Source organism: Salvelinus alpinus, chromosome 14 (assembly GCF_045679555.1).
Source record: "Salvelinus alpinus chromosome 14, SLU_Salpinus.1, whole genome shotgun sequence".
Lineage (NCBI taxonomy): Eukaryota > Metazoa > Chordata > Actinopteri > Salmoniformes > Salmonidae > Salvelinus > Salvelinus alpinus.
In genome coordinates, this window is record NC_092099.1 from 31,296,142 (window position 1) to 31,323,930 (window position 27,789).

General features: G+C 41.3%; 1 protein-coding gene and 1 long non-coding RNA gene across 5 annotated transcripts in view; one reads left to right on the forward strand and one right to left on the reverse strand.

Annotated features, from left to right (window-relative positions):
• LOC139538768 (ganglioside-induced differentiation-associated protein 2-like) overlaps positions 1-27,789 on the reverse strand; it is a 47,317-nt gene that overhangs the window by 18,714 nt on the left and 814 nt on the right. For 2 of the 3 annotated variants that reach the window (XM_071341180.1, XM_071341181.1), the window contains exons 1-12: positions 26,587-26,750; positions 19,173-19,312; positions 18,584-18,737; positions 17,519-17,607; positions 17,032-17,108; positions 16,430-16,589; positions 12,438-12,588; positions 12,232-12,308; positions 11,732-11,808; positions 11,471-11,610; positions 6,964-7,018; positions 6,006-6,149 (exon numbers count right to left, since the gene is read on the reverse strand). In XM_071341180.1, coding sequence (XP_071197281.1) covers positions 6,006-6,149; positions 6,964-7,018; positions 11,471-11,610; positions 11,732-11,808; positions 12,232-12,308; positions 12,438-12,588; positions 16,430-16,589; positions 17,032-17,108; positions 17,519-17,607; positions 18,584-18,737; positions 19,173-19,312; positions 26,587-26,750 — 1,428 coding nt within the window. Of the gene's footprint in view, positions 1-6,005; positions 6,150-6,963; positions 7,019-11,470; positions 11,611-11,731; positions 11,809-12,231; positions 12,309-12,437; positions 12,589-16,429; positions 16,590-17,031; positions 17,109-17,518; positions 17,608-18,583; positions 18,738-19,172; positions 19,313-26,586; positions 26,751-27,789 lie in introns of those variants that run through there. The other variant, XM_071341182.1, reaches the window with a different exon arrangement.
• LOC139538770 (uncharacterized) lies at positions 332-27,488 on the forward strand. 2 transcript variants are annotated; one of them, XR_011667802.1, is made up of 3 exons: positions 332-678; positions 1,414-2,186; positions 26,678-27,488. It is a non-coding gene; the product is annotated as an uncharacterized lncRNA (long non-coding RNA). The 2 variants fall into 2 exon arrangements; XR_011667801.1 differs by lacking the exons at positions 332-678; positions 1,414-2,186 and adding an exon at positions 24,291-24,866.

Genomic DNA, 27,789 nt, shown 5'->3' on the forward strand with positions numbered 1-27,789 from the left:
CCAGCCTCCTCTAAATTTCAGTGCCTATCTGTTAAATGTGATTCCTGTATGAACACAATATTTGCCTGTTTTGATTTTAAAATGTAAATCTTTTTCCTCTTCCCTTGGTTACCACAACCATTTATATTCCAATAGATTATGTTTACATAACCATTAGCCACATTTGTGTTGAGTAGTTATAGCCTGTGAAGTGTCCCATTTAACACACGTATATAACATTTCACAATATATGCTCCAGCTGTACAATAAAACAGTGTAAATAAAAGTAGAAAACCAATCCCAAAATAAAATATAGCAACGTAACTTTGCTTCTTGATGATAGATAAGATAACCTGCAGTCTCAACTCAAAATTCCTTATGGTCTGTGAGGCGCTTGAAAGGCTAAATTAGCAACACTCCCCAGAGTCCCGCAAACACATAAGCTACCTTCATTTGTATAGTAAACAGCATACAATTCAACTTGTATTTTACTCCGTCTCGTCTTCTTTATCTAGGCTAAACACCTTACTCTAGCAAGAATCTCTGCCTCAATGTTGTCCTTAAATAATTTTCTTTCCCTTCCAAGAAAAGAGCAGGGTCGCTGGGAATGCCAGTGTGTGCCTGACGTTCTTCTCAAGGTTGTTTCTTTACCATTGCAAACGTCTTCCTCTTTATTGCAAGTTCCTTGGACAAGTCTGGGTAAATAAGACAGCTGGCGGCCTACACACTGAACACCACCCTTTTCTTTCGCCGCTTTAAGTACCTTGTCCCGGGCTGTAAATCGTAGGAAGTGGATGAGAACCGTTCTCGGGGGCCTATTCTCGTCAGGCATGGTTAAACTGCGATGGGTTCGTTCAAGTCATCAATTCCAAATCCTTCTGGGGTGATTTTCTGCACACACACACACACACACACACACACAAGATTAGTCCACCGCCAACCTCACTCCCCTCTTTCAGATTAAGCAACATCACTGTATTTCTCCTACTTCTGTTCAAGTTCTTCGACACAATTCCACAATATATCCAGCTTTTTCTCATGATTCTCACTACCATTCTCCAGACAGGAGATATCTTCCTCCACTGTCAAAATCCATCCTTCTGCCCCATCCATCCTCTCTTGTATCGCATCAACTTTTTCCTTTAGCTCGGAAGTTGTTTTTATCGTGTGTTTATCCATGTCTTGGTGGGGGGGGGGATTCGGGAGGACTTGCTGTTTGTTTGCTAGCCGATGTGGCCTTCTGTGAAGTTTAGTGTGTATTGACATTCCAATAACGCCACCTTAGCGAGATGTTTCAAAATGTGAATTATCTTTATATTAATATATTGACTTGCAGTACAGTTTAAGACAAAAATGAAAGTGTGTGCCGTTAAATTTCAGTATTTACATGCGGTTATTAGGAGCTCTCTAATGTGCTGCCTTCTTTTTTGGCAGTCCCACGTGAGTCCTGCCTCCATCATTCTTAAATGGAAGAAGTTTGGAACCACCAAGACTCTTCCTAGAGCTGGCTGCCCGGCAAAATTGAGCAATCGGGGAAGAAGGGCCTTGGTAAGGAAGGTGACCAAGAACCAGATGGTCACTCTGACAGAGCTCCAGAGTTCCTCTGTGGAGATGGGGGAATCATCCAGAAGGACAACCATCTCTGCAGCACTCTACCAACCAGATGGAAGCCACTCCTCAGTAAAAATCACATGGCCTCCCGCTTAGAGTTAGCCAAAAGGCACCTAAAAGACTCAGACCATGAGAAAATGATTCTCTAGTCTGATGAAACCAATATTGAACGCTTTGGCCTGAATGCCAAGCGTCACGTCTTGAGGAAACCTTGCACCATCCCTACGGTGAAGCATGGGTGGCAGCATCATGCTGTGGTGATATTTTTCAGCTGCAGGGACTGGGAGACTAGTCAGGATCGAGGGAAAGATGAAAGGAGCAAAGTACAGAGAGATCCTTGATGAAAACCTGCTCCAGAACGCTCAGGACATTAGACTGGAAGGTGAACCTTCGACCCAACAGGACAACAACCTTAAGCACAGTCAAGACAACGCACGAGTGGCTTCGGGACAAGCCTCTGAATGTCCTTGAGTGGCCCAGCCAGAGCCCGGACTTGAACCTGTTCGAACATCTCTGGAGAGACCTGAAAATAGATGTGCAGAGATGCTCCCCATCCAACCTGGCAGAGAAGAATGAAAGAAACTCCCCAAATACAGGTGTGCCAAGCTTGTAGCGTCATACACAAGAAACTCAAGGCTGAAATCGCTGCCAAAGTACTGAGTAAAGGGTCTGAATACTTATGTAAATGTAATATTTTAGTAAAATAATATATATATATATATATATACACACACACACACATTTTCTCAAATTTATATAAACCAATTTTTGTTTCGTCATTATTGGGTATTGTGTGTAGATTAGTGAGGGAAAACAAATATTTAATCCATTTTAGAATAAGACTAATGTAACAAAATGTGGAGTCAAGGGGTTTGAATACTTTCTGAATGTATATGCCATATTAATTAATAAGGCTGATGGAACAGATCAGAATGTTAAGCTTAAAATGTTGCTAAACTACTATTTCTTCACATTTTAGGCACAGCAATGTACACATAGCAGTAGGCTTACGCATGAATGTTCCAAAATTCAATTGCGGGAAAACACCATTCTAAAATACGCACCGCACATGCGAGCGGTTTCATGGCCAGAGATGGAAATATCGGTTAGAAATTTTTGAAAGGGGGATTTAAAGATGCAACAACTATCATGGGTTGCTAATATGACTAGGATAATGCCTTTGGCTGCTAGACAATGAAAGTTTAAAGAAAACCAATAGAACGCATATGAGTAATTCAAAAAATAATATTGCTACTTTGAAGCAAGGTAATGCCTCATAATATGAAGTAAAATGTCCAGGTGTCAAACAATGAAGCAACAGGAAAAATACAAGGATGCTAATAATAGGCCTAAATGTCTTCAGGTAGATGGAAAGGCTTTCCCAAAAACCTTCTCTATTAAAATGTTAACTAGCTACAAAGTAGACTATGCCTATCTGCCAGAATATTATGATAATTAGCATAAATCCAATGGCCATTTCTTTTCCAAACTCCATCTCATGTACAACAGAAATACTGCTAACCAAACAGTGCTACGTGCCTGCACACATCGAGTTAAAAGGCAACTACACTCAAATCAACATTAGATTTTTTCCAAGACCTCAAATTTAGTCTCCTGATGTGGTTCAAGCATTGTTACGGCATTAGAACATACAATTGTGTTGTATTTACGTTTAAAAAAAAGTGACTTTGAGAGCGAAATCTGAAACCTGTAAATTTCTGACTCAGTTGACAGTCTCATTTATCGGTTTCAATAGTAGGCCTAATATTAGCCTACTTGCCCAGTACAGCTTGGGTTGGCCTGACTGTGAAAGACCAATATGGAATTTATGATTTTAGGTCATTCAGAGTGTATAAGTCACCGTTTCTCATAGAATTTTTCACATAGGGCACCTTTCCTTCACTGGGCGGCCCGTTTTAGAAATGTTTTAGCATAATTAGAGTATACCCACTTCTCCAGGCACCACTATACCAGCGTATAAGCTTACAAATGAACCAACTCCACAAACTAACGAGTCACCCAGAGCCAGTAAGGAGTCATTGCATCATTTCCCCTCTCTCTGCTTCATCTCAATACAAGATCAAAAAAATATATATTAAAAGAGCAATTGTGTAACGCTCATTCCTTTTCAGTTCTGCTTTTCCTTTCCATCCGATTTAGGGTGATAACTCCAGCTGACAAATTGAGTTAAGTAGAACACACAGACCTGCGTAAGTATACTAAACAGGCATATCAAGTGTTTACATCAGTGGAGGTATTTTAGCGACTGTGACCAGTAATTTTGAAATAACCCCGAATAAATAACTAAAATAAATATGCACTATGCAGAAATCGCTTCACCATTTCCTGGTTGCTAAAATGTTAATAGTTTGCCTAATTTCAGTTTATGTGACAAACAAGCAAGTATAGTGTAGAGAACCATCTAAACCGCTGTGAAATGTACAGTACCAGTCAAAAGTTTGGACACACCTACTCATTCAACGGTTTTTCTTTATTTTTACTATTTTCTACATTGTAGAATAATAGTGAAGACATAAAAATTATGAAAGAACACATATGGAATCACGTAGTAACCAAATAACGGTTAAACATAAAAATATATTGTATATTTGAGATTCTTCAAAGTAGCCACCCTTTGCTTTGTGGTCAGCTCTGCACACACTTTGGTAAAAGACCAAGTCCATATTATGGCAAGAACAGCTCAAATAAGCAAAGAGAAATGACAGTCCATCATTACTTTAAGGCATGAAGGTCAGTCAATCCGGAAAATTTCAAGAACTTTGAAAGCTTCTTCAAGTGCAGTCGCAAAAACCATCAACCGTAATGATGAAACTGGCTCTCATGAGGACCGCCACAGGAAGGAAGAACCAGAGTTACCTCTGCTGCAGAGAATAAGTTCATTAGTTAACTGCACCTCAGATTGCAGCCCAAATAAATGTTTCACAGAATTCAAGTAACAGACACATCTCAACATGAACTGTTCAGAGGAGACTGCGTGAAATCAGGCCTTCATGGTTGAATTGCTGCAAAGAAACCACTACTAAAGGACACCAATAATAAGAAGAGACTTGCTTGGGCCAAGAAACATGAGCAATGGACATTAGACCGTTGGAAATCTGTCCTTTGGTCTGATGAGTTCAAATGTGAGATTTTTGGTTCCAACCGCCGTGTCTTTGTGAGACGCAGAGTAGGTGAACGGATGATCTCCGCATGTGTGGTTCCCACCGTGAAGCATGGAGGTGTGAAGGTGTGGGGGTGCTTTGCTGGTGACACTGTCAGTGATTTACTTAGAATAAGGCACACTTAACCAGCATGGCTATCACAGCATTCTGCAGTGATACGCCATCCCATCTGGTTTGCGCTTAGATGGACCATAATTTGTTTTTCAACAGAACAATGATCCAACACACCTCCAGGCTGTGTAAGGACTATTTGACCAAGAAGGAGAGTGATGAGTGCTGCATCAGATGCCCTGGCCTCCACAATTACCAGACCTCAACCCAGTTGAGATGGTTTGGACTGCAGAGTGAAGGAAAAGCAGCCAACAAGTGCTCAGCAAGACTGTTGCAAGTGCTCAGCAAGACTCCTTCAAGACTGTTGGAAAAGCATTCCAGGTGAAGCTGGTTGAGAGAATGCCAAGAGTGTGCAAAGCTGTCAAAGGGTGGCTATTTGAAGAATCTCAAATATATTTTGATTTCTTTAACACTTTTATGGTTACTACATGATTCCATGTGTTATTTCATAGTTTTGATGTCTTCACTATTATTCTACAATGTAGAAAATAGTAAAAAATATAGAAAAAACTTTGAATGAGTAGGTGTCCAAACTTTTGACTGGTACTGTATTTTCCAAAACCAAAAATATTGTATTTTCAGCTGGTGTACAATACCGAAAGTAGATGAAGAAAAAATGAAATATAAAACATGGGAAGCATAGAAATAGTGCACAAAGAACAGATCTACTGCTTCTTAGACTTGCTTTCAATGAGAAAGAAATGTGACTTATAGATCTGTCAATGTGAAATGGGTTGGGTTGCACAAAAAGTGACATATTGCAGCTTTAACATTCAACCACATTACAATTCCGGTTTCATTTCCAGTGATGGATCACCCATTTTATCAAATGTCTTGGGTTTACTCAAAAGTATTTGCTGAACAGTTTGCTGGTTATTTTTCTTTTTGCAGACAATTCGGTCCTTTGAACAAACCAACAAAAATAGTCTGAAGATAAGGTACATGTTACATTTTAAAGTCGTAACACACACAAAGTGCAACACTTAGAATCTGATACAATGTGGGAATATACCCACAACTCAATGCATGAGAGTGTGTGTGTGTGTGTGTGTGTAGCCCTGCAGATGTAGGTCAGCAAGGTTGGTAAACTAGACAGAGAGAATGGTGTGTGTAGGCCCTCACCCGTGCATCGTACTCCAGGACAAAGGGAGGGATGTCTATCTGTTCAGGCAGGATACAGGTGAACAGCTGCTGGAGGGTCTCTACATGATGGACCTTCTGCTTCATCCCTGACACACTGAACGTAGTGAAGAACCAGGTGGACACCTGACACACAAGAGAAATTAACATGATAAGATTAGATACATTGAGAAAAACTGGTGAAAATGGGGGGGGGGGGGGTTACAATTGGACCTGCCCTGAAGGTTCAATTGTAATACTTGTTTATAACACAGATGTGTTTTGGCTGAAGCCTTCTACTGTATTTAAGTGGTAATCTATTGAGACAAATTTACTTCTCCCTAAAATCCACTTATTAGGTTTGATTTAATAAGGCCAATAGACTTCACTCTCCTCTTTAGTACGCAAGTGTGTGCTTTGCTTCCCATTCCAAACCATTTTAACCCATTCATTCTAATGACCCCAGCACAATGCCTGGCCCGTCTCTCATACACACCTCAGAGTCAAGTTACCTCGGAGTTCATGGATCCTTTAAATTGACCAATTAGTATATTGCTAAACTGTGAGCCTTCTCCCATCTAAAGGGCTGATTCAACTCAGTAACTATGCAGATGAGACCAGAAATTTAAGCTTGAACAGGGTAATGTGTCAGGGAGGCTCACAGCCAAAATAAGTCTTGGTGAAACTGCAGAACAGTAGTGGGGTGGTGTGTGTGCATGTGAAAAGAGCCCTGCTGATCTTGGTCAGAAAAGAGGGCATAAAACAGTCAATTCAGAAAGTAAACCAAATTCCAAGTACAAATTTTCCTAATTGAAAATCATTTTTATTTCAGTGTACCTGAATTCACTGGAATTGACCCCAACCCTGGTATATACTGTACATATCCTAATAATGCCTAGTAGTAGAAATACACCTAACAAGTTTTTGGGAAGCAGTAAAACAGGGGTACTGTTGACTTTACCTTGGAGCGAAAAGAGGGGTGTACAAAGTAGAAAGCACTCAAGTTATTCTTAAACCTGGAATACAAAACAAAGCAAAAGCCATTTACTGACATGTCACTATTGGCTAGCATGTTAAATAGTTATAATTATTATAATGATTTATTATTGCCCAAAAGAGCCATATCAAAAATATGCCTGGAAAGAAGACTTAAGCACAAGCATAGAAATAGCACACATAGAACATATCTACTGCTTCTTAGACTTGCTAGCAATGAGAATAACAGATCTATAAGTTACATTTCTATGTGAATTTGGTTGGGTCGCCCAAAGTTACACATTGCAGCTTTAACATTCAACTACATAGCAATTACAGTTTCATTTCCAGTGATGGATCACCCATTTTAACTGCCATCAAGTTCTTCAAGCGGCTTAGGTTTACTCAAAAGTATTTCCAGAACAGTTTGCTGGTTATTTTTCTTTTTGCAGACAATTGGGTTCTTTGAACAAACCAAAGAGAGATTTTTTACAAAACGACCAAATGTTCATAAAAGTGCTCCAATTGTTGCAGTGTCCTCAGGCCAAGGAACTGTCAAAAGAACACAAACTAGGAAAAAAATTTAAATCACCCAAGGCCATCCAACAGCATGCACACACACACACACACACACACACACACACACACACACACACACACACACACACACACACACACACACACACACACACACACACACACACACACACACACACACACACACACACACACACACACACACACACACACACACACACACACACACACACACACACACACACACACACACACACACACAACCCTCTACCCTTTCCCATGCCTCTCTGACATGGACATGCAACATCAATAGGCTACACCTGCCTATGTAACTAACATGCAATTACATGGTTTTAGTCCCCAAATGTGGAACCAACCCATCATCTTTCGGAGGTAGACAGTAACCACCCATAGCCAGTACAGGCTTAAGGCGTCTGCCTGCTTCCCAGCCGAAACAATTTGGAAGAGTTTGTGCATATATTATGACAACATTTTGTGACGTTTTGGACTTCAGTAAGGCTGTTTGGGCACACATCATTTTTTCTCGAGGCAAGCCGAAGTCAGTGCCACTTTGTCAGTGCCTGGTCAACAGTACAGATTCTTCAATAAAGTCTTGTCATTCAATGTAAGATGATTTTTTTTGCATGCAAACGAGTTATTGAGGAATACTGCACCAAAAATCTTAGATGTAAAATTGTGTGACTAAGACCTCCTCGGCTAAAACGTAGCAGTTTCTCGTTTTTCAAGCGAAGGTCTTTTAAGGGAGTATGCGAGCACACTCGTTCGGTTCATCCGAACTGAAGCATGCTGACACTTTTACAGGACACTTGGGGAAAAAACGGCCCAAACAAATGACCATTTAACCATTGTTTCATCGGTGTTCTGAGAGACCTAACAGAGTGGAGTAGAGCCTTGTTTGGGCCAGTCCTCAAGGAACAAAATCTGTCTCTTTGGTGGAACAGCCTCTCACTCCCTCATCTCCCCAGCCAGACAGGATCATGAGTCTCTCTCTTCTTGGTCTAGGCCTAGGGGAAGAATAGTAGTGCCAAAATGGACCTCTGCTCCAAGAGCCAACGCTAAAGAGCTATAGGTAAGATGATTCCTAATGTAGCAGGTCCATTTATTGGTCTAGAACAGAGATGGGCAGCTGGCTCGATCAATTTCCAAAAAGGAACTCAGTCGGGGTCTCAACTTACTGTTGAGAGTTAGAATAGTAATTTGGAAATTTGGTTGTGCATAAGCAGTTTTTCCTCTTATGTCAGTCACTGACAGTCACTCAATTATCCCATGTCAGCTAACATTTTTTAGATTGGTAAATTAGTCTAGCCAACAATTTAAACTTGTAGTAATCATAGTCGAATTACCGACCGGGGGAACCCCATTGATTTGGTTCTCACTCAGATATATTAAAAATGGCAAACATTTCTCTCCGCTGTCAAGAGTGAGGCAGCTAAAATGTTTTGCTCTCAAGGTGGGGGCCCCCCAACAAAATTTCACTTAGGGCCCCAAAAAGGCTAGGGCCGTCTCTGACTGTATGTGTGGGTATGGATGTGGGTACGCAGCCCTCCACCCTCATCAAAGTTTCCCATCCCTGGTCTAGAGCAGCAGTGCTGGTGACTCGGGAGTGCAGGTGTACAGTGCAGACATGGAGGACCACACAGTTTCTCTTATGGGGGACATAACATGCTCATCACAACTATTGGGAAAATAAGTCAGCAGTGCCAAGAGTTATCAAACATGTTCTTCTGGTTGTAAGCTGGTTTATTTGGATGATGGACCTACTACCCCATCAGCATACTGTTTACTGGTGGAAACTCAGTTTATCTACTACACTGAACAAAAATATAAGCACCATTACACAGGTGCACCTTGTGTTGGGGACAATAAAAGGTCACTACAATTTGCACAATGCTACAGATGTCAAGTTTAGGGCGCGTGCACTAATTCACCAATTCTCTGGCAACAGCTCTGATCTCTACCATAAGCCGCCTCCAACGTTGTTTTAGAGAATTTGGCAGTACATCCAACCGGCCTCACAGCCGCACACCACGCATATGGCGTCGTGTGGGCGAGTGGTTTGCTGATGTCAACGTTGTGAATAGAGTGCCCTATGGTGGCGTTGGGCCATAAGCTACGGACAACGAACACAATTGCATTTTATTGATGGCAATTTCAATGCACAGAGATACCGAGACAAGATCCTGAGGCCCATTGTCATGCCATTCATCCGCCGCCATCACCTCATGTTTCAGCATTATAATGCACAGCCCCATGTCGCAAGGATCTGGAAGCTGAAAATGTCCCAGTTCTTCCATGGCCTGCATACTCACCAGACATGTTACCCATTGAGCCTGTTTGAGATGCTCTGGATCGACGTGTAGAACAGCGTGTTCCAGTTCACGCCAATATCCAGCAACTTCGCACAGCCATTGAAGAGGAGTGGGACAACATTCCGCAGGCCACAATCAACAGCAGGGGATCTGGTGTTTTGCGGGTACTATTTAATGAAGCTGCCAGTTGAGGACTTGTGAGGCGTCTGTTTCTCAAACTAGACAGTCTAATGTACTTGTCCTCTAGCTCAGTTGTGTACGGGGGCCTCCCACTCCTCTTTCTATTCCAGTTAGAGCCAGATTTAAAAACAAAAAAAAAGATACGGTCGGTTGTAGAATCTCTCAATGACTACAACAACTAGCTTCAAAGACTATAATCTCACATTGTTCACGAAAGAGGAAGTTGTGTAGTACGACCACTGCTGAGAAGTTGGAGTACTGTGGGTGGTGCTGCCTTATCTATGGCTGTGGGGTTGAGGTGAAAAGGCTTCTGGTTTTCATTTGCAGGTTGTGGTTTTCAGCTCTAGTGCAGTGTAAATGTGTCAGTAGACAGGGGGGAAAGTATTTAGTAGTTGACCTCGTCTTAGACTGTAATAGACGTACTAAAGCAGAGGGTACGCATGGTTATGGTGTATAGTGTTGACATTGGCACTGCTAAGTTAAAATGTATGGTGCTGTGACATCTTGAAACAGAAGAGGGGAGATTAGAAGTCACGTAGAACCTGATGCCATTTTCTTCAATTGCACATGAAATTCATTCATGGCCGATTGTTGTCAGCAACAAGCTGTTTGATCAGTGAAGTTTGTAGAGTTGGCCAGAAATGCAAATGTTTTCGTAATGTTAGTGTCTTTGATTTGGGCTGTGTCACCGCCAATATATAATTTTCTGGGAACCATCTCAGAGCGTTGGGAAGCCGTTCCATAACAGACTCCAGGTTTCCAAAACGTATGTGTACCCAAAAGCTATCCCGTTTCAGTTCTCGGAAAGTGAGCAATGTCTCCTTGGTCTCATGGTAGCTTGAACAATATGTTTAGATCAAATAAAATGTTATATGTCACATGGGCTGAATACAACACCTTACAGTGAAGTGAAATGCTTACTTACAAGCCCTTAACCAACAACGCAGTTAAGAAAATATTTACTAAATAAACTAAAGTAAAAAAGTAACACAATAACGAGGCTATATACAGGGGGTACCGGTACCGAGTCAATGTGCAGCGGTACAGGTTAGTCGACGTAATTTGTACATGTAGGTAGGGGTAAAGTGACTATGCATAGATAATAAACAGCGAGTAGCAGCAGTGTAAAAACAAAGGGGGGTCAATGCAAATAGATGCTATACAAAAAGGTGATAAACCAGAACTGGTCAGTGAAAATCAACTATTACTGGAGGATAAGCCAACTGTACGCTCTAAAGAACAAACTACAGCTGATAGTTCATAGGGGTTAAAGACCCCAGAACAATTTCACGGTAAATCCCCATTCACAGGGAGAACGGTTTCATCTTACGCATTCAGATTTGATTCACTTGTCGTATCTGGTAACCAACAGTCTGTAATTGTCTCTAGACTTCAGTTCTCTCTCTCTCTTCACTAAATCAGTCAAATATGTGGTGTGCGTCTTACTTGGTGTCTACAATCTCATGAAGCTTCTTAAGGAATTCAGAGTCCAGATGGTTGTGTTCTCCGGTCAGAGTGTGAAAGTAAACCATCACATACTCCTTCACTGTGATGTGGTCCATGACATGGATGAAGTACAGCAGGGCCTGTAGTGGAGTAATACACACATGGTGGAGAGGTCAAGACTTGTTCACAGAGCAACAATATTGATTTATTTTCTATTGTGCAACTAAAACGGTGATGTTGCCTCCAAATGAAGCCTGGTACCTTTTCCATGTCGATTAGGGTGACAGGAATATTTCTGCCCACAAGAACCATCACTGTCCTGCCACACATGTCAACACCTGTGGAAACACACACACACACACACACACACACACACACACACACACACCACTAAAAGATAAGCCCAGCAGCCCGCCAGTGTTACTACACTGCCTCCTAGAGGAGACATGGAACAATTACACTCAGTGAAAAAGAAGGGTGTCATGAGCCTCACTATATTATATCTATGGCTGAAAAATAAGTATAAAAAGCGATCCAAAGAACTAAATTAATGAGTTTGAGGAAAGGGAAAGCAAGAGAAAGAGGGGGAGCAAGAGAAGGAGTGAAAGAATGTTGTCATGGCAGGACATCTGAGGCTGTTTCATTACTGGCCATTTTTTATCCTGAGAAAGATAAATTATAAAACTGATTATTTCACCCCCAGATGCTGTGTTCAATGAGCTGGAAAAAGGATTTCACATACAGACACACACTGAACTCACCAGTTTGATATAAGGCTTTCAGTGCTGCTATGTCAGACAAGTCCTCTGCTCTGGCTCGACATAACCAGCGGTTATAACTGCAACGATAGGAGAGGTTATAATACATTACGGAAACACTGTACTGGCTTAGGGTGTACTGTAAATCTTGGTAAAACTACGGTATATAATGCATGGTAGGGATGTAGTGTACAAGTTGGGTAACACACTTTCTCTGGTGCTGTTTCTGCATGGTTGCATCAGACAGCTGGCCCTGCAGGATTAGTTTGCGCTGTTTGTCCACGTCTCCCTCCATCCGGGAAAAAGCATGAGTCCCCACCTGGCCCAGGTCTGAGTCTAGAGTCTCCGCCTCAGAGTCAACTACACAGCACACACACAGATACAACAATCTATGAAAATGACTTTCAACTCTAAAAGAAAATACACTCTCCCTAATTGTTATATCAACAAATATCATATCTTTAAACCATTACTGTGAAAAGTCTGTGTGTTTATTCCAGTGTTTGTTGTCGTTGGGCCTGACTCACACCTCTAGGTCTGGAGTTTTTAATCTAGGGCTGAGTCATCCAAGGAGAGGCAATATTAAGACATAAAAGCATACACATGGCTAATGTGAGTAACTAAATATCATTTACCAGTCCAGTATATTCATATACATCAACACATCTAGACAAAACTAAAACACAACCTTACGGGACGGGAAACCTTTTCAACACAAATACAGTGGGGCAAAAAACTATTTAGTCAGCCACCAATTGTGCAAGTTCTCCCACTTAAAAAGATGAGAGAGGCCTGTAATTTTCATCATAGGTACACTTCAACTATGACAGACAAAATGAGAAAAACAAATCCAGAAAATCACATTGTAGGATTGTTAATCAATTTATTTGCAAATTATGGAGGAAAATAAGTATTTGGTCACCTACAAACAAGCAAGATTTCTGGCTCTCACAGACCTGTAACTTCTTCTTTAAGAGGCTCCTCTGTCCTCCACTTGTTACCTGTATTAATGGCACCTGTTTGAACTTGTTATCAGTATAAAAGACACCTGTCCACAACCTCAAACAGTCACACTCCAAACTCCACTATGGCCAAGACCAAAAAGCTGTCAAAGGACACCAGAAACAAAATTGTAGACCTGCACCAGGCTGGGAAGACTGAATCTGCAATAGGTAAGCAGCTTGGTTTGAAGAAATCAACTGTGGGAGCAATTATTAGGAAATGGAAGACATACAAGACCACTGATAATCTCCCTCGATCTGGGGCTTCACGCAAGATCTCACCCCGTGGGGTCAAAATGATCACAAGAACAGTGAGCAAAAATCCCAGAACCACACGGGTGGACCTAGTGAATGACCTGCAGAGAGCTAGGACCAAAGTAACAAAGCCTACCATCAGTAACACACTACGCCGCCAGGGACTCAAATCCTGCAGTGCCAGACGTGTCCCCCTGCTTAAGCCAGTACATGTCCAGGTCCGTCTGAAGTTTGCTAGAGAGCATTTGGATGATCCAGAAGAAGATTGGGAGAATGTCATATGGTCAGATGAAACCAAAATAGAACTTTTTGGTAAAAACTCAACTCGTCGTGTTTGGAGGACAAAGAATGCTGAGTTGCATCCAAAGAACACCATACCTACTGTGAAGCATGGGGGTGGAAACATCATGCTTTGGGGCTGTTTTTCTGCAAAGGGACCAGGACGACTGATCCGTGTAAAGGAAAGAATGAATGGGGCCATGTATCGTGAGATTTTGAGTGAAAAACTCCTTCCATCAGCAAGGGCATTGAAGATGAAACGTGGCTGGGTCTTTCAGCATGACAATGATCCCAAACACACCGCCCGGGCAACGAAGGAGTGGCTTCGTAAGAAGCATTTCAAGGTCCTGGAGTGGCCTAGCCAGTCTCCAGATCTCAACCCCATAGAAAATCTTTGGAGGGAGTTGAAAGTCCGTGTTGCCCAGCAACAGCCCCAAAACATCACTGCTCTAGAGGAGATCTGCATGGAGGAATGGGCCAAAATACCAGCAACAGTGTGTGAAAACCTTGTGAAGACTTACAGAAAACGTTTGACCTCTGTCATTGTTTGTAGGTGACCAAATACTTTTTTTCCTCCATAATTTGCAAATAAATTGATTAAAAATCCTACAATGTGATTTTCTGGATTTGTTTTTCTCATTTTGTCTGTCATAGTTGAAGTGTACCTATGATGAAAATTACAGGCCTCTCTCATCTTTTTAAGTGGGAGAACTTGCACAATTGGTGGCTGACTAAATACTTTTTTGCCCCACTGTATCTGAACACAAGAGGGAGGTCATCCTGCATTCCTTTATTGAAGACATACAGGTAACTGCCAAAATGAAGGAAACACCAACATAAAGTGTCTTAACAGGGCATTGGTCCACCACGAGACAGAACAGCTTCAATGCACATTGGCATAGATTCTACAAGCGTCTGGAACTATATTAGAGGGATGTGACACCATTTTCCCATGAGATATTCCATCATTTGGTGTTTTGTTGATGGTGGTGGAAAACGCAGTCTCAGGCGCTGCTCCAGAATCTCCCATAAGTGTTCAATTTGGTTGACATCTGGTGACCGAGATGGCCATGGCATATGGTTTACATCGTTTTCATGCTCATCAAACTATTCAGTGACTACTCATGCCCTGTGTATAGGGGCATTGTCATCCTATGGAGGCATAGCCATGGTAGCCAAAATAATGGCCTGCCCAGCATTTTCATACCCTAAATATGATGGGGTGTTAATTGCTCCAGAACCACACCTGTGTGGAAGCACCTGCTTTCAATATACTTTGTATCCCTCATTTACTCAAGTGTTTTCATTATTTTTCCAGTTACCTGTACATCCTCCTCTCTGCCATCAGAGCACCTGTCAGGGCAGCGCTCAGTGGAAAAGATGAACCAACGGAAAGACATGTTTAATTTAACAATTAGGCTCCTAATGCCTTCCACACTGATGTAAGATCCATCACTCTGCCTGTCTGTGTGTAGTGTGTGTATGTGTTCCACCACTGGCCGAGGGTATGACTGAGATGTTCCACTAACTCGACTATGAAAAATCATCCTGCATTCTTCTCCCATGTCCACTGAGTGCGTCTCCATGGATACAAATGACCTGGTTTTAAACCAGGCAGTACTGGCCAGGACTGTGCTGTTCAGACTCCAGGAAATACATCTGCTGCTTAGAGATGAAGAACTGCTGGTGGCGGCAGGTCTATTATCACCATGTATTCATACAATGCATCACCTACATGGAATGGAGGTTGTTCAGGGCCTAAAATGAACACCCGCCAAATGTGGCTAGATTTTGCAATTGGCGGGTAAGATGTTTACTTCACCAGCCACGTTGGCAGGTGGTCAGGGCTCCACAGTGAGAGCATTTCACTTGCATTTGCAAATAAAAATAGAGTTAGAAGTCAAGCATGAGCACATTTAAAACTAAAAAAAATAAATTCTACAGTAGCTGTTTTTGAAGTGTTTGTCTTTTTGTTTCATAGATGGTACCTAATCACACAAAGACCTATGAATCCTATTATATATAACCTACCTCGCGCAATGTGCATAAACACTGCCTGGCTAGGGAGCTGTGCGCACTGTGATTGAAGTGAAGATTCATTTTTTCAAGAGTCTACTAAAGTGAGCGTTTTTTCCTTGTGTTTCTTAGCTATTTACAATGTTTTGTTCACAAGCTAGATTGTTTTTTAATGTTTGAGTATAGTAGCATGTCTTCGCTGAAGCAGTCAGATTCTCATATGTCAAAGTCACACTGTCACTGACGACTCCAGCCGCTCCAAGTGCCGTCACCTCCTGCCCTTAAAAAGGGCAGCTGAACATTTGGCTCATCTATATTGGTTAAAAGATTTGGGTCACATTTTTGGGGAAAAATGTTGCAATATACCAGATCACTTCTTGCTAGTAATACATATATTGCTTTAGAAACATTACAAAGCATGCTCATCTGTTTTTTTGTTTATGGTGTAATTATGTCGGGACAAATATTTTGTCTGGTAAAAAATATAATTGTCTGGTAGATTTTTTTTATCTACCTGCCACAGTGGCTGGTGGATCAAAAAGTTTGTTTCAGGCCCTGATGTTGTTGCTATGGTAACCATATTGAAACCACTATGCACTACAGCTCAGAGATGAGTCACATCTAGGGGGTTGTGGGAAATGTAGTCTTACCTTCCAGACAGCCTGGTTTCTCGGCGATGCGGATCTGTCTCTCTGGGACTACAGGCTCGCCTTCTGAGTTCCCGATGTCAGCCGGGATTAGGGGCAGGCTGGCACGCTCCTCTTCCTCAGAACGAGGGTAGTAGAGAAGCAGCAGTTTCCTGTATGTGGGCTGAGACACACACAAAACTATGTTAACCACACAGATATTAGATGCCACACACTCACACATGCTTTCTAACACAAAAACCTTCACACACATCCTCAGTTTCTAATCACTATGTGCATTTTCCCTCTTATTGGTGAAATACACTGTCATTTTGTGTGTTAGCCATCTTAGACATGAATAATTACCTCAAACTGAAACATTCATGTTATATTTGAAATATTTAATGTTCCCTATGAAAAACAAATTAGTGAGTAATCACAAAAAAACATGGAAACTTTGCCTTCGAAACACAGCTTAAATATTTCATGCTCCAAACATTCCCCTTAAATTGAATTTCACACCAGAAAAAAATAAACAAGCCAGTGCAGTTATGTGCATGTAAACCTAAGGATGTGTACACATCACAGGAACTCGTGACCATGCAGAAGAGAAAAGAAGAACACACCTCATCCATGTCTGTCACGGCGAACACCACTGTCTCTATGCTCTCTCCATATTTCTCCAGAAACCTGCGGACCGTTCCTGCAAACACACACAGTTATACACACCGTAACAGACAACAGATATGCTAGTTGATGTGTAGTGAGCATTCTGGCAGAAAATGGTTGCTTTGTATCACCCAAGTGGGTGCTAAACATTGGTGGTGGGATAGGTGAGTTTCCCCCTTACAATGTAAAGCGCTTTGAGCACCTACTGTATTTGTAAAGGTGCTATATAAATGCAATAAATCATTATTATTGCACACACCTTCATATGTTTCACATAGGTCAGAGGTCATGGATGAGTTATTGAACATCATGCCAGTGTGAATAGTTGACAGCCACAAGTTAACTACATGAAATTGTGACAGTGTACTATACGCTAATGTATAAGAGATCATTAACTTAGTGAATGTATGCTGTGCATGCGAGTGTGTGCTGTGCGTGTCTTACTGAGGGCAATGTGTGTGGCGTCCTCCAGTGGGTATCCTCTCTTAGTTGTGCTGACCACACAGACGGCCACAGACGCCATAGCCTGCTCTCTGCAGAGACACACAAACAGCTCAAACATACCAACAGTAGCCACACCACAAACCCCATTCAATTGACAGTGCAGTACACACCACAAACAGAGTAAAGTGGTATATGTACATATTACCTCACCTGTACCCCTGCACATTGACTCGGTACTGGTACCCCCTGTATATAGCTGTGTTATGTTATTGTGTGTAAAAAATAAAATAATATCAAATATTTTCTTACTTTAAAAAAAAATGCATTGATGGTTAAGTAAGCATTTCACCTGCTGTATTCAGTGCGTGACAAAAAAGTGATTTGTGAAACATGGTGACTGAGATGGCCATGGCATATGGTTTACATCGTTTTCATGCTCATCAAACCATTCAGTGACTACTTAGGCCCTGTGTATAGAAGCATGAGGCTGTAAGGGAGCACCTCACGCTACACACACACCTGTGTGGTATTGTGGGGAGAGAACACTTCTCTCGTATGTAAACAAGCTGTGATCTAATCAACATGCCTGCCGTCCAAGTCACACCTAGCGGACTGCAGTTAGCCAAATGGACATGAGGTGGAGCAGGCCTCTTCGAACAATGTGTTGTACTTATCAGTCAAACTGATGTGGACAAATGAATTAAGGCTGCAATATGTAACTATTTGGGTGACCAGAACAAATTCACATAGAAAAGTGTATTATAGACCCGTCATTCTCATTGAAAGCAAGTCTAAGAAGCCGTAGATCTGTTCAATGTGCACTATTCTATTCTACGCTTCCATGTTTCGTTTTTGCATCTTACTTTTGGTTTTGTACACCAGCTTCAAACAGCTGAAAATACAATATTTTTGGTTATGGAAAATATATTGCACAGTAGTTTAGATGGTACAATGATTCTCTACACTATACTTGCTTGTTTTGTAACAAACTGAAATTAGGCAAACTATTTCTGCAACCAGGAAATGGCAGAACGATTTCTGCATAGTGCATCTTTAATGTCTTACTTGGCGAGCTGCATGACGTTCCTATAGCAGTTGTACAGAGAGTTCTCAGCAGCCGTCCTGTACTTGGTTTTGTACTTGGGGCCCACCGTGTGGATGATAAAGCGCGCCGCCAGGTTAAAGCCTTTGGTCATCTTTGCCTCGCCTGTCCGACATCCTGTGGATAAACACATACATACCGGTAATACAAGAGCATATCAAGATCCCACAATGAACACACAAAGAGAACATTCTTCACCTTCAACACAGCCTTGAAGGGGATTTACATAGCAACAAGACCCAATGGACACAAACCAACACTTTTTCCTTTTCTAAAATATGCATTTGTATAAAAACCTGTCTGTAATGTGTTTGCCTTCACAGTGCTCACATTATGTTAACACATGACATTCACTTTCCCAGCTTAACACAAGGTCATGATCAGTAGAGACAAACCAACAGAAGTTTTAATTGGACAACAAAAATAAGCATTCTGATTGATCAAGTTGAGATAGTGTTTTGAAACGAATGCGGTACTTTCTCATGTTTCGTGCCCACTGAGTGCAAACCAGGCATGTTGTCATTAACCTGATGAGTTAGTGGTGCCCCCTACCTTTCAGTTTTAGCATCTCGTCTCGAAGTTCAGGCCCAGCGTAAGTGTGGATGCTCTCTGAGATAGGGTTCTTGTCCGTCAGAGTCTCATTACTCGTGTTGACGATCGCTGTGCAGTTCAGCAGGGCAACATCGCCATTACTGAGAGATGACAGCAGAATGAAAGAGGGTCAGATGTCTTAACTCTGTATTGGCCATACTCAAATCTCCCTTTGACATCAAAAAGAAGAAGAAACTGTACTATGAAACAAAGATTAGTTATATAAACGATGAAAGCTTTGGATTACCTTCAATACAATTTTGGGCAAAAAGGCTAACTTTGATCCATATTCCCTCTGATATTGCCAACTACTTCAATTACTTTTTCATTGGCAAGATTGTTGATGGCATGTCATGCCTACAACAATAATAATCATCCCAAAAATAATCATATGTTTGGGCAAAAGAACACAGCATTAGCCATTGGAAAATGCATAGAAATTAAGAAGAAGATTGTGGGAGCTGTTTTGTTAGACTTAAGTGCAGCATTTGACATTATCGAAACTGCTGGAAAAACATACAGTACCAATCAAAAGTTTGGACACACCTACTCATTCAAGGGTTTTTCTTTATTTTACTATTTTCATTGTAGAATTGTCGCACACCTCATGTAGCCAAGCCCATAGGTGTATATGTTTTGTTAAAGTGGCCAAATAACTTCTTAAAATTAAGCATATTAATCCGTTTTACAACGGGTGCAGAGCCTAACTGCCATACATAAGCAGCGAGTGAGTTTTAAGTTGGGGGAAGATCATTTTCACCAGAAAAATTCACCTTTATAATAAAAGCATTACATGCATAATCACATTTACAGTCACTTTTGAGAATGGTGTTTTCCCGCTAATTGAACATTCATGCTAATAAACTACTGCCATGTGAGCATTTCTGCGCTTATAATGCGAAGAAATAGCCTAATAGTTTATCAAAATGTTAAGCTAAACGTTCTGATCGGTTGTGTCAGCCTCATTTATTTATTTTTTGATGCTAGTGGTTGTATTAATTTGGGCTTCATCTCATCCCACAACATGTTTGGAATATTTCTTTCTAGATAGAATATTTCTTTCTAGATAGAATAGGACAACTTTTGTACTATGGGGGATAGTAGACCGACATATTCTAGTGCTTTTGCTGTTCGTTAGGCCTACTCATCTTGTTGGCTGACAAAGTGAAATTGGACAGTTCTATCCAATATCTTTAATATGCGCCTCGGAATTGGTTAAGGACGTGCGCAGTTGCGTCCCCGATATGTCGCTCTTCACTTGTAGCCTGTGAGAAAGACCCGATCATGTGATGGAGAGCCATGTGAGTGAGGTGCATCGGAGCATGCAGCTGGGAGAAGGGAATTTTAATGATTATATTCAGCCTAAGGGCACAACGGCCACTGGCTGCAAAATGCATGTTGTTTTTTTAGGTGGCATTACTACCACACAAAGGGGATGCCGCCAGGAAATTCGAGGCATTATCAAGTGCTTGTCAAATATTGTGGATGAGAAATTGATGAAGTGTGTACAGCCTGCACTCAACACAGAATGTGCACTCCCTCAAATCGTTTAGAGAAAATATCCTTACTATTTAGCTATGTTCAATTGTATTCTTCATACTAGAGGTCAACCGATAAATCAGGGCCGATTTCCAGTTTTCATAACAACCGGTAATCGGCATTTTTGGACACCGATTGTGGCCGATTACATTGCACTCCACAAGGAGACTGCGTGGCAGACTGACTACCTGTTACACGAGTGCAGCAAGAAGCCAAGGTAAGTTGCTAGCTAGCATTAAACTTATCTTATAAAAAAACATCAACTTAACATAATCACTAGTTAACTACACATGGTTGATGATATTACTAGTTTATCTAGCTTGTCCTGCGTTGCATATAATCGATGCGGTGCCTGTTAATTTATCATCGAATCACAGCCTACTTCGCCAAACGGGTGATGATTTAACAAGCGCATTCGCGAAAAATGCACTGTCGTTGCACCAATGTGTACCTAACCATAAACATCAATGCCTTTCTTTAAAATCAATACACAAGTATATATTTTAAACCTGCATATTTAGTTAATATTGCCTGCTAACATGAATTTATTTTAACTAGGGAAATTGTGTCACTTCTCTTGCGTTCCGTGCAAGCAGTCAGGATATATGCAGCAGTTTGGCCCGCCTGGCTCGTTTCGAACTGTGTGAAGACCATTTCTTCCTATCAAAGACCGTAATTAATTTGCCAGAATTGTACATAATTATGACATAACATTGAAGGTTGTGCAATGTAACAGCAATATTTAGAGTTAGGGATGCCACCCGTTAGATAAAATATGGAACGGTTCCATATTTCACTGAAAGAATAAACTTTCAGTGAAGGAGAGGGACTATACTGTTACACTGGCAATACTATAGTGCCTATAAGAACATCCAATAGTCAAAGGTATATGAAATACAAATGGTATAGAGAGAAATAGTCCTATAATAACTACAACCTAAAACTTCTTACCTGGGAATATTGAAGACTCATGTTAAAAGGAACCACCAGCTTTCATATGTTCTAATGTTCTGAGCAAGGAACTTAAACGTTAGCTTATAGCCATATAACCATATGACATAGCCAGATCAGGGCTTAACATAAGGACAATAGCGTATGGTATTCTGTTCTTCTGAAATAGACTACATTTTCTTCATACCATGTTTCTTTATAACAAATAAAAAATAAAAAACATGAGCTGGCGCACACCCAGAAAAATTATTTGGTGTGGAGGTGTTGACTAACGGCGAATAAACTAAAAAGATAAAGAGAGTTGCACACTCCATATATAAACTGGGTAAATAAATTACTGGGAGTTTATATATGGAGTGTCGGACTCTGTCTAAAATAAATAATGGATTTATTGTGAAAGTGTAGGCTATATTACACTTTTTAAAATGTAGATGTTCCAAAGGGCTGCATCAATGGCTTGTAGGCTATGCGTGGAAGCCAGGAGATGCTAAATGTGTTTATGCTAACTAACGGTCAATTACCATGAGACCGGCAGTTATTTGCTTGAAAATCACCGGCTGACAAAATGTCATGACCGCCACAGCCCTAAGTGTTTCATATCGAGAGATTGACTGCATCACTTCTTGTCTTTGTGAGAGGTATTGACATGTTGAAGCACTGAACTCATGCTAGCAGTAAAATCTGATTTTAAAAAACAACACCTCACGGAACACGGACTGTGACGAGACACACACACACACATTCCAACAAACTCTACACACACTGTAATATTGTACATTTTATATTGTATGATGTATTGTTTTATTTAGGATGTAGGCTATTGTTTTATAATGATGTATTGATTTATTCCTGTTTGGACCCCAGGAAGAGTAGCCGCTCCCATGGCAGCAGCTAACGGAGATCCCAATAAATACATAAATGGCTGCGTTTATACAGGCAGCCCAATTCTGATATTTTTTCCCACCAATTCATCTTTTGACCAATCACATCAGATATTTTTCAGAGCTGATCTGATTGGTAAAAAGACAAATTACTAAAAAAATATCAGATTTGGTCTGCCTGTGTAAACACAGCCTATGTAACACAACAGTTTAAGTTAGCCTACATGTGTGTTTAAAGTGAGGATCCTGCCCATAGGGCTTTGTCCAGCTGCATAAGGGTAACTACTCAAGCAGCGTGACTACTGGGTCATATGACATCCTAAGGCAGGGCTAGCCAACCCTGTTCCTGAAGAGCTACAGTCCTGTAGGTTCACACCAACCCTAATCTAGCACACCTGATTCTAATGATTCGTTTGTTGATAAACTGAATCAGGTTAGTTAAAATTGGGCTGAAGCAAAAACCTACAAGCCTGTAGCTCTCCAGGAACCGGGTTGGAGAGACTTTTCTCAATGACTATGAAAAAGAATGAAACTTCAAAAACCTTTATTTTGGACGTCAAATCAGAAGGCAGCTGTGCTACTTAGGTTTATGTATTTACAAGCAAAGCACACACACGATCAAGATTACGGTGAAACACGTCTGTTTCACTTCACTAAAATGCTTCAGGTAGCAAAACAAGCTATGGAAAAATCATAATTGCGTCCTCACTTCCTTGGCAAATTACTGCAGTTCTACTTCAAAAAGGTTGGATGTGAATGAGCTAAGTGTCTTAGGCCTTGTTGTACACACTTGTGGTTAAAGGAGAAGTGCACAGCCTCATTTTTCATCAATGCTCTCTGTCAAATCACAGTTATGCCAAGACAGCAAGAACCAGTGTCTGGAATGTGTTTCATGTGACACTCGTTCTACAACACCTTGCTAGCGAGTAGCTAGTGTAACCAACTCTCAGCAACAACACCAGGCACAGTCTCACGTTTGACAGCCCGCAGTACTTGTAACTAGCGTTAGATGTAATCCATATCCTGGCCATCTGATTGTTAAACAGAAGCCCATTTTCACTAGAGTAGCTATTTCCCAAACAATATGTGCAGTGCAATCAAGGCTACAGTGTCGTCTGGGAAATTCGTTTTGCGCCGGGTGGGCGGGGTTTGCTCATTTGACTAGTCAATTAGTCTTTCAAGGAGATGTCTCCGCCCACCAATGGCACTGGGCCACGCAAAACTAACTCGCCCAGTATTTTCCGTGAAAAGAGTGCCACCAAGTGTTAATAGGCAAAAGGGGGCATTCATTTTTTACATAATTGTAATCCAATCCCTCAAGTAAGTAATGATGCAGTCACTTACCAAACTCTGTTTTGGACAAGTGACTTTATGACCAAAATTATTCTATTTACACTTTGTAGTCAATTGAGATACTATAATACATGTTTCTGACTTGTATCGATTATGACTTATATCGATGCCACATAGGCCATTTTCAAAACAAGTTTGTTTTCAAGGGCAGTTGACCTTTAACATTTTAAGCAAGTGACACTTGTGGTGATCCTTGCTCAAATGGAGTGCAAGTCAATCAAGACACTGTGTCAACTCCTGAAAATTAAGACAAAACAAGAGCAGAAAAGTGCTTCTCCTAAGACCTGTGTAAAAAGGACCAAGTTCAGTCCAGAGATCTGTTCCTTTAACTGCAGCAGGAATGTGAGGAGGGATTGGGGCAGCCTGGGTACAAATGTCTTACTGAGAGACTCCTACCAGTGGAACCTCTGAACACATCATGTGCTCAGCCGCCACAACAAAGAGGATTTATAAGGTAGAGGCTAGAATGATGGGGGTGGGAGAGAGAAAGAGTGTGTTTATTGAGGGGGGTGATCCACAGTGGTGCAAGAACAGGATAACAAGGCACAAGAAGCCAGGGCTACACCTTGAGACCTTATAGCTGTCAACAAACGCATTTGATATGAGTTTGACAATAACGATTGTGAGAGAAAAGGAGAGAAACCCTGAGATGGAGGGAAAAAAAGAGAGACCAAGAGATAGAAGTGGTATTAGAGCAGTCCTTCTCAAATAGTGGGGCGCGCCCCCCTGGGGGGCCTCGGAGCGATGCGTGTGACCCCGGGGAACATGCTTTTTTTTGCCGCAGGGAGTAGTTTTTTTTTGCACCGAACAAGAGCACACAGCACAGAGCAGGATATATGAAGTGCAGATAACAAACCCTTGAGACACCATGGAAAAATATTTAACAGGGATGAAAAGAAAGGCGGAGAGCGACGGAGATAATGAGACAAACGTAAGTCTCCCGAAAGCTAACGCTTCGAACACACCGACTGCGTCATTGCATCACTGCTGCATAACATTTTGCGCAGCTAGGCAACTATACTGATGCAGGTACCTTTTGCAAATGGTCGCATGCGGTTGGACACATGGAGGAGAGAATAATTTTCGCAGTATCTTCAAAACCGTGTCTTTTTGACACAACTGCTGACAGCTACAGGGACACAAACACACAAAATGCTGCTTGGAGACAAGTGTCCACGATAGTAGGATTGCCAGGTCAGTTTAGTAGTGAGCTTGTGCTAGATGTGGCTAGTTAGCGTTAGCTAGCAGACCCACACAGACCTGCGCTTTCGGCGGGGCTGGTCCCGGCCCAACAGCGCGATCAAGACCACCTTCCTCAACGTTGGTCTCATTGTTGAAAGAGCCTACTCTGCCTATCTTTACTATTTATTATTGCATTTCGCTCCAAAACTGCATTTGAGGGAAATTATATTATAGGCTCTCACAATTAATTTGAGGATGTCATCGAATAAATAATATACTTGGCAAATAAATTTATAAAAAATGTAAAGAAATTATGCAATCAAACTGTTTTTATGTAATCACAAATTTTTACTGAATGTGTATGCAAAAAAAAAACGACATTCATATTTTGCTACTTTCTGTCAAGTCCACTCATACAATTTGATGCATACGTTCACAGAACGCACTGCAACTGCCTCTGCAACGCAATGCTGCAAGGCAAATGCAGCGTTCCATTGGAAATGAATGTACTTCTGGTGTATCGAAGCGCAATGACACAGTCGGTGTGTTCGAAGCGTTAGACGAGGAAATATGACGACGCGTATGTAGCGCTTGGCTTCACTGTGACTACGGTGGGAGACGAGGAAAGACCGGTATGTTTACTGTGTCTAAAAATGTTGACAGCATGAAGCCAAATAAATTAAGGCGTCACTTAAAAGACATTACACCCCAATCACGCTGATAAGCCGCTTGAGTTTTTTCAGTGAAAACGTGCCGAATATTGCCAACAATCGTCCCGCTTTGTGAATGCTACTTCAGTAAACCAGCGAGCACTGCTGGCATCATAAGGTGGCGTACCAAATTGCTCAGTGCAAAAAAAAACACTCCATAGCAGAGGAGCTGATACTGCCTGCAGCATTAGACATGGTCTCTGTCATGCTGGATGACGCAAGTGCTGCAAAAATAAAAACAATGACTTCCTCATTTAATTGTTTTTTTTTTTTATCAACACAAATTGTTTTATTCATTTTTGTTTTATAGGTCAGTGTTTCATATATTGTGCTCCTGAGTTAATGTTGCTGATCAATTTGAATGTATTATTATTTATTGATTATATTTAATTATATTTTTCAGTATCAAATGGTCCAAAAAAATTTACAGTTTAAATAAGGCTTGAATTTTTTTTTAAATTTCAGGCAAATTGATGCACTTTAAGTATTTTCTGTTACAGACTAAAAAACAATGTTAATAAAGTTATTCTTTGTTGTAAGTTGATCTATATTTCTTTCTTTTTTCTTTAATGTTAATAAGGATACAATGTTATGCAGAGGTGTACTTAACAATTTTATAGACAAATTATATTATTTACAGTCGCGGCGGAGAGTTGGGGGGCACGAAATGTTTACTTCTTCCTAGGGGGGGCATAACAGAAAATAATTGAGAAGCACTGTATTAGAGACAGAGGTCCAGTGTGCATGTGTGCGACTCACTAGAGCACTATTTTCCTGTTGATATCCTCTCTGTAGGGGAAGGGGGATAGGAAGGCCTGCTGGCTGACGTTGTACTCCTTCTCTCCCTCAGGGTCCGGCTGCCGCTCCCAGGTGGACAGAGTCTGGACCTCCACAAACTGAGAGCGTGCTCCCAGAGGATCCATTCCTGCACTGGTCTGCACCTCAATGCTCGACACTGCAAACAAAGCCAGAGAAAGACTTTAAAGTGTATTTTCAGTGTCCACATCCAGGAGCCAAATAGGAAGGAAGGGAAAGGGGGATACCTAGTCAGTTGTACAAGTGAATGCATTCAACGGAAATGTGTCTTCCGCATTTAACCCAACCACTCTCCTGAGTGACACAGCAGTCTAAGGCACTGCATCCCAGTGCTAGATGCGTCACTATAGACACCCTGGTTCGAATCCAGGCTGTATCCCAACCGGCCGTGACTTCGAGTCCCATAGGGCGGCACACAATTGGCCCGGGTTTGGCTGGTGTAGGCCGTCGTTGTAAATAAGAGTTTGTTCTTAACTGACTTGCCTAATTAAATAAAAAGGTTAAATTTAAAAGTTTAAAAAAAACTCTAAATCAGCATCTATGACAAGGACCAACAGACAGTCACAATTGGTGATTACATGCGTGTTTCAGTGTTCATAATTAAGTAGGCTTGGCAATATAAAACCCATTTTGTAAAGCAAAAGCATTTTAGCACAATCAAAGAAAGGCTTTGACTGACAGTTTAAAAATAGCTTCCAGTGTCTAGAGTCAAGACAGTAACAAACCATCCCGTTTTCAGTACTTCTAACCTCTAGTATACAGCCTGAAAATGAAGCCTCACATAATGAATGTACTTGTGTGAGGTTAGCTGGCAGTTAATAAAGAAAATTGGGTGAAACAGGCAAGCAAGGTTTGGCTCCGTTTTTTCCAGACCCTGCAGCTATGTAAGACTGTGTTGTCGAGACTATCAGCTAACTACATAACGTTACCATGTCAACACCTATGACTGAGGGCCTCTGTCTAACGTTAGATTGGCCGCTTTCTAGGAACGGTTCCGTTTTGGAGCGTATGACACGAGGGGAGGACATTACTGTGAAGTGAACCTAAACAGACAGGGAATTCAAAAGCACCATAAGGACGTATTGAAATGCAGAATGAAGATAAACATATAACTAGTTAGTCTATATTTTTGTTGACTTCAGTATG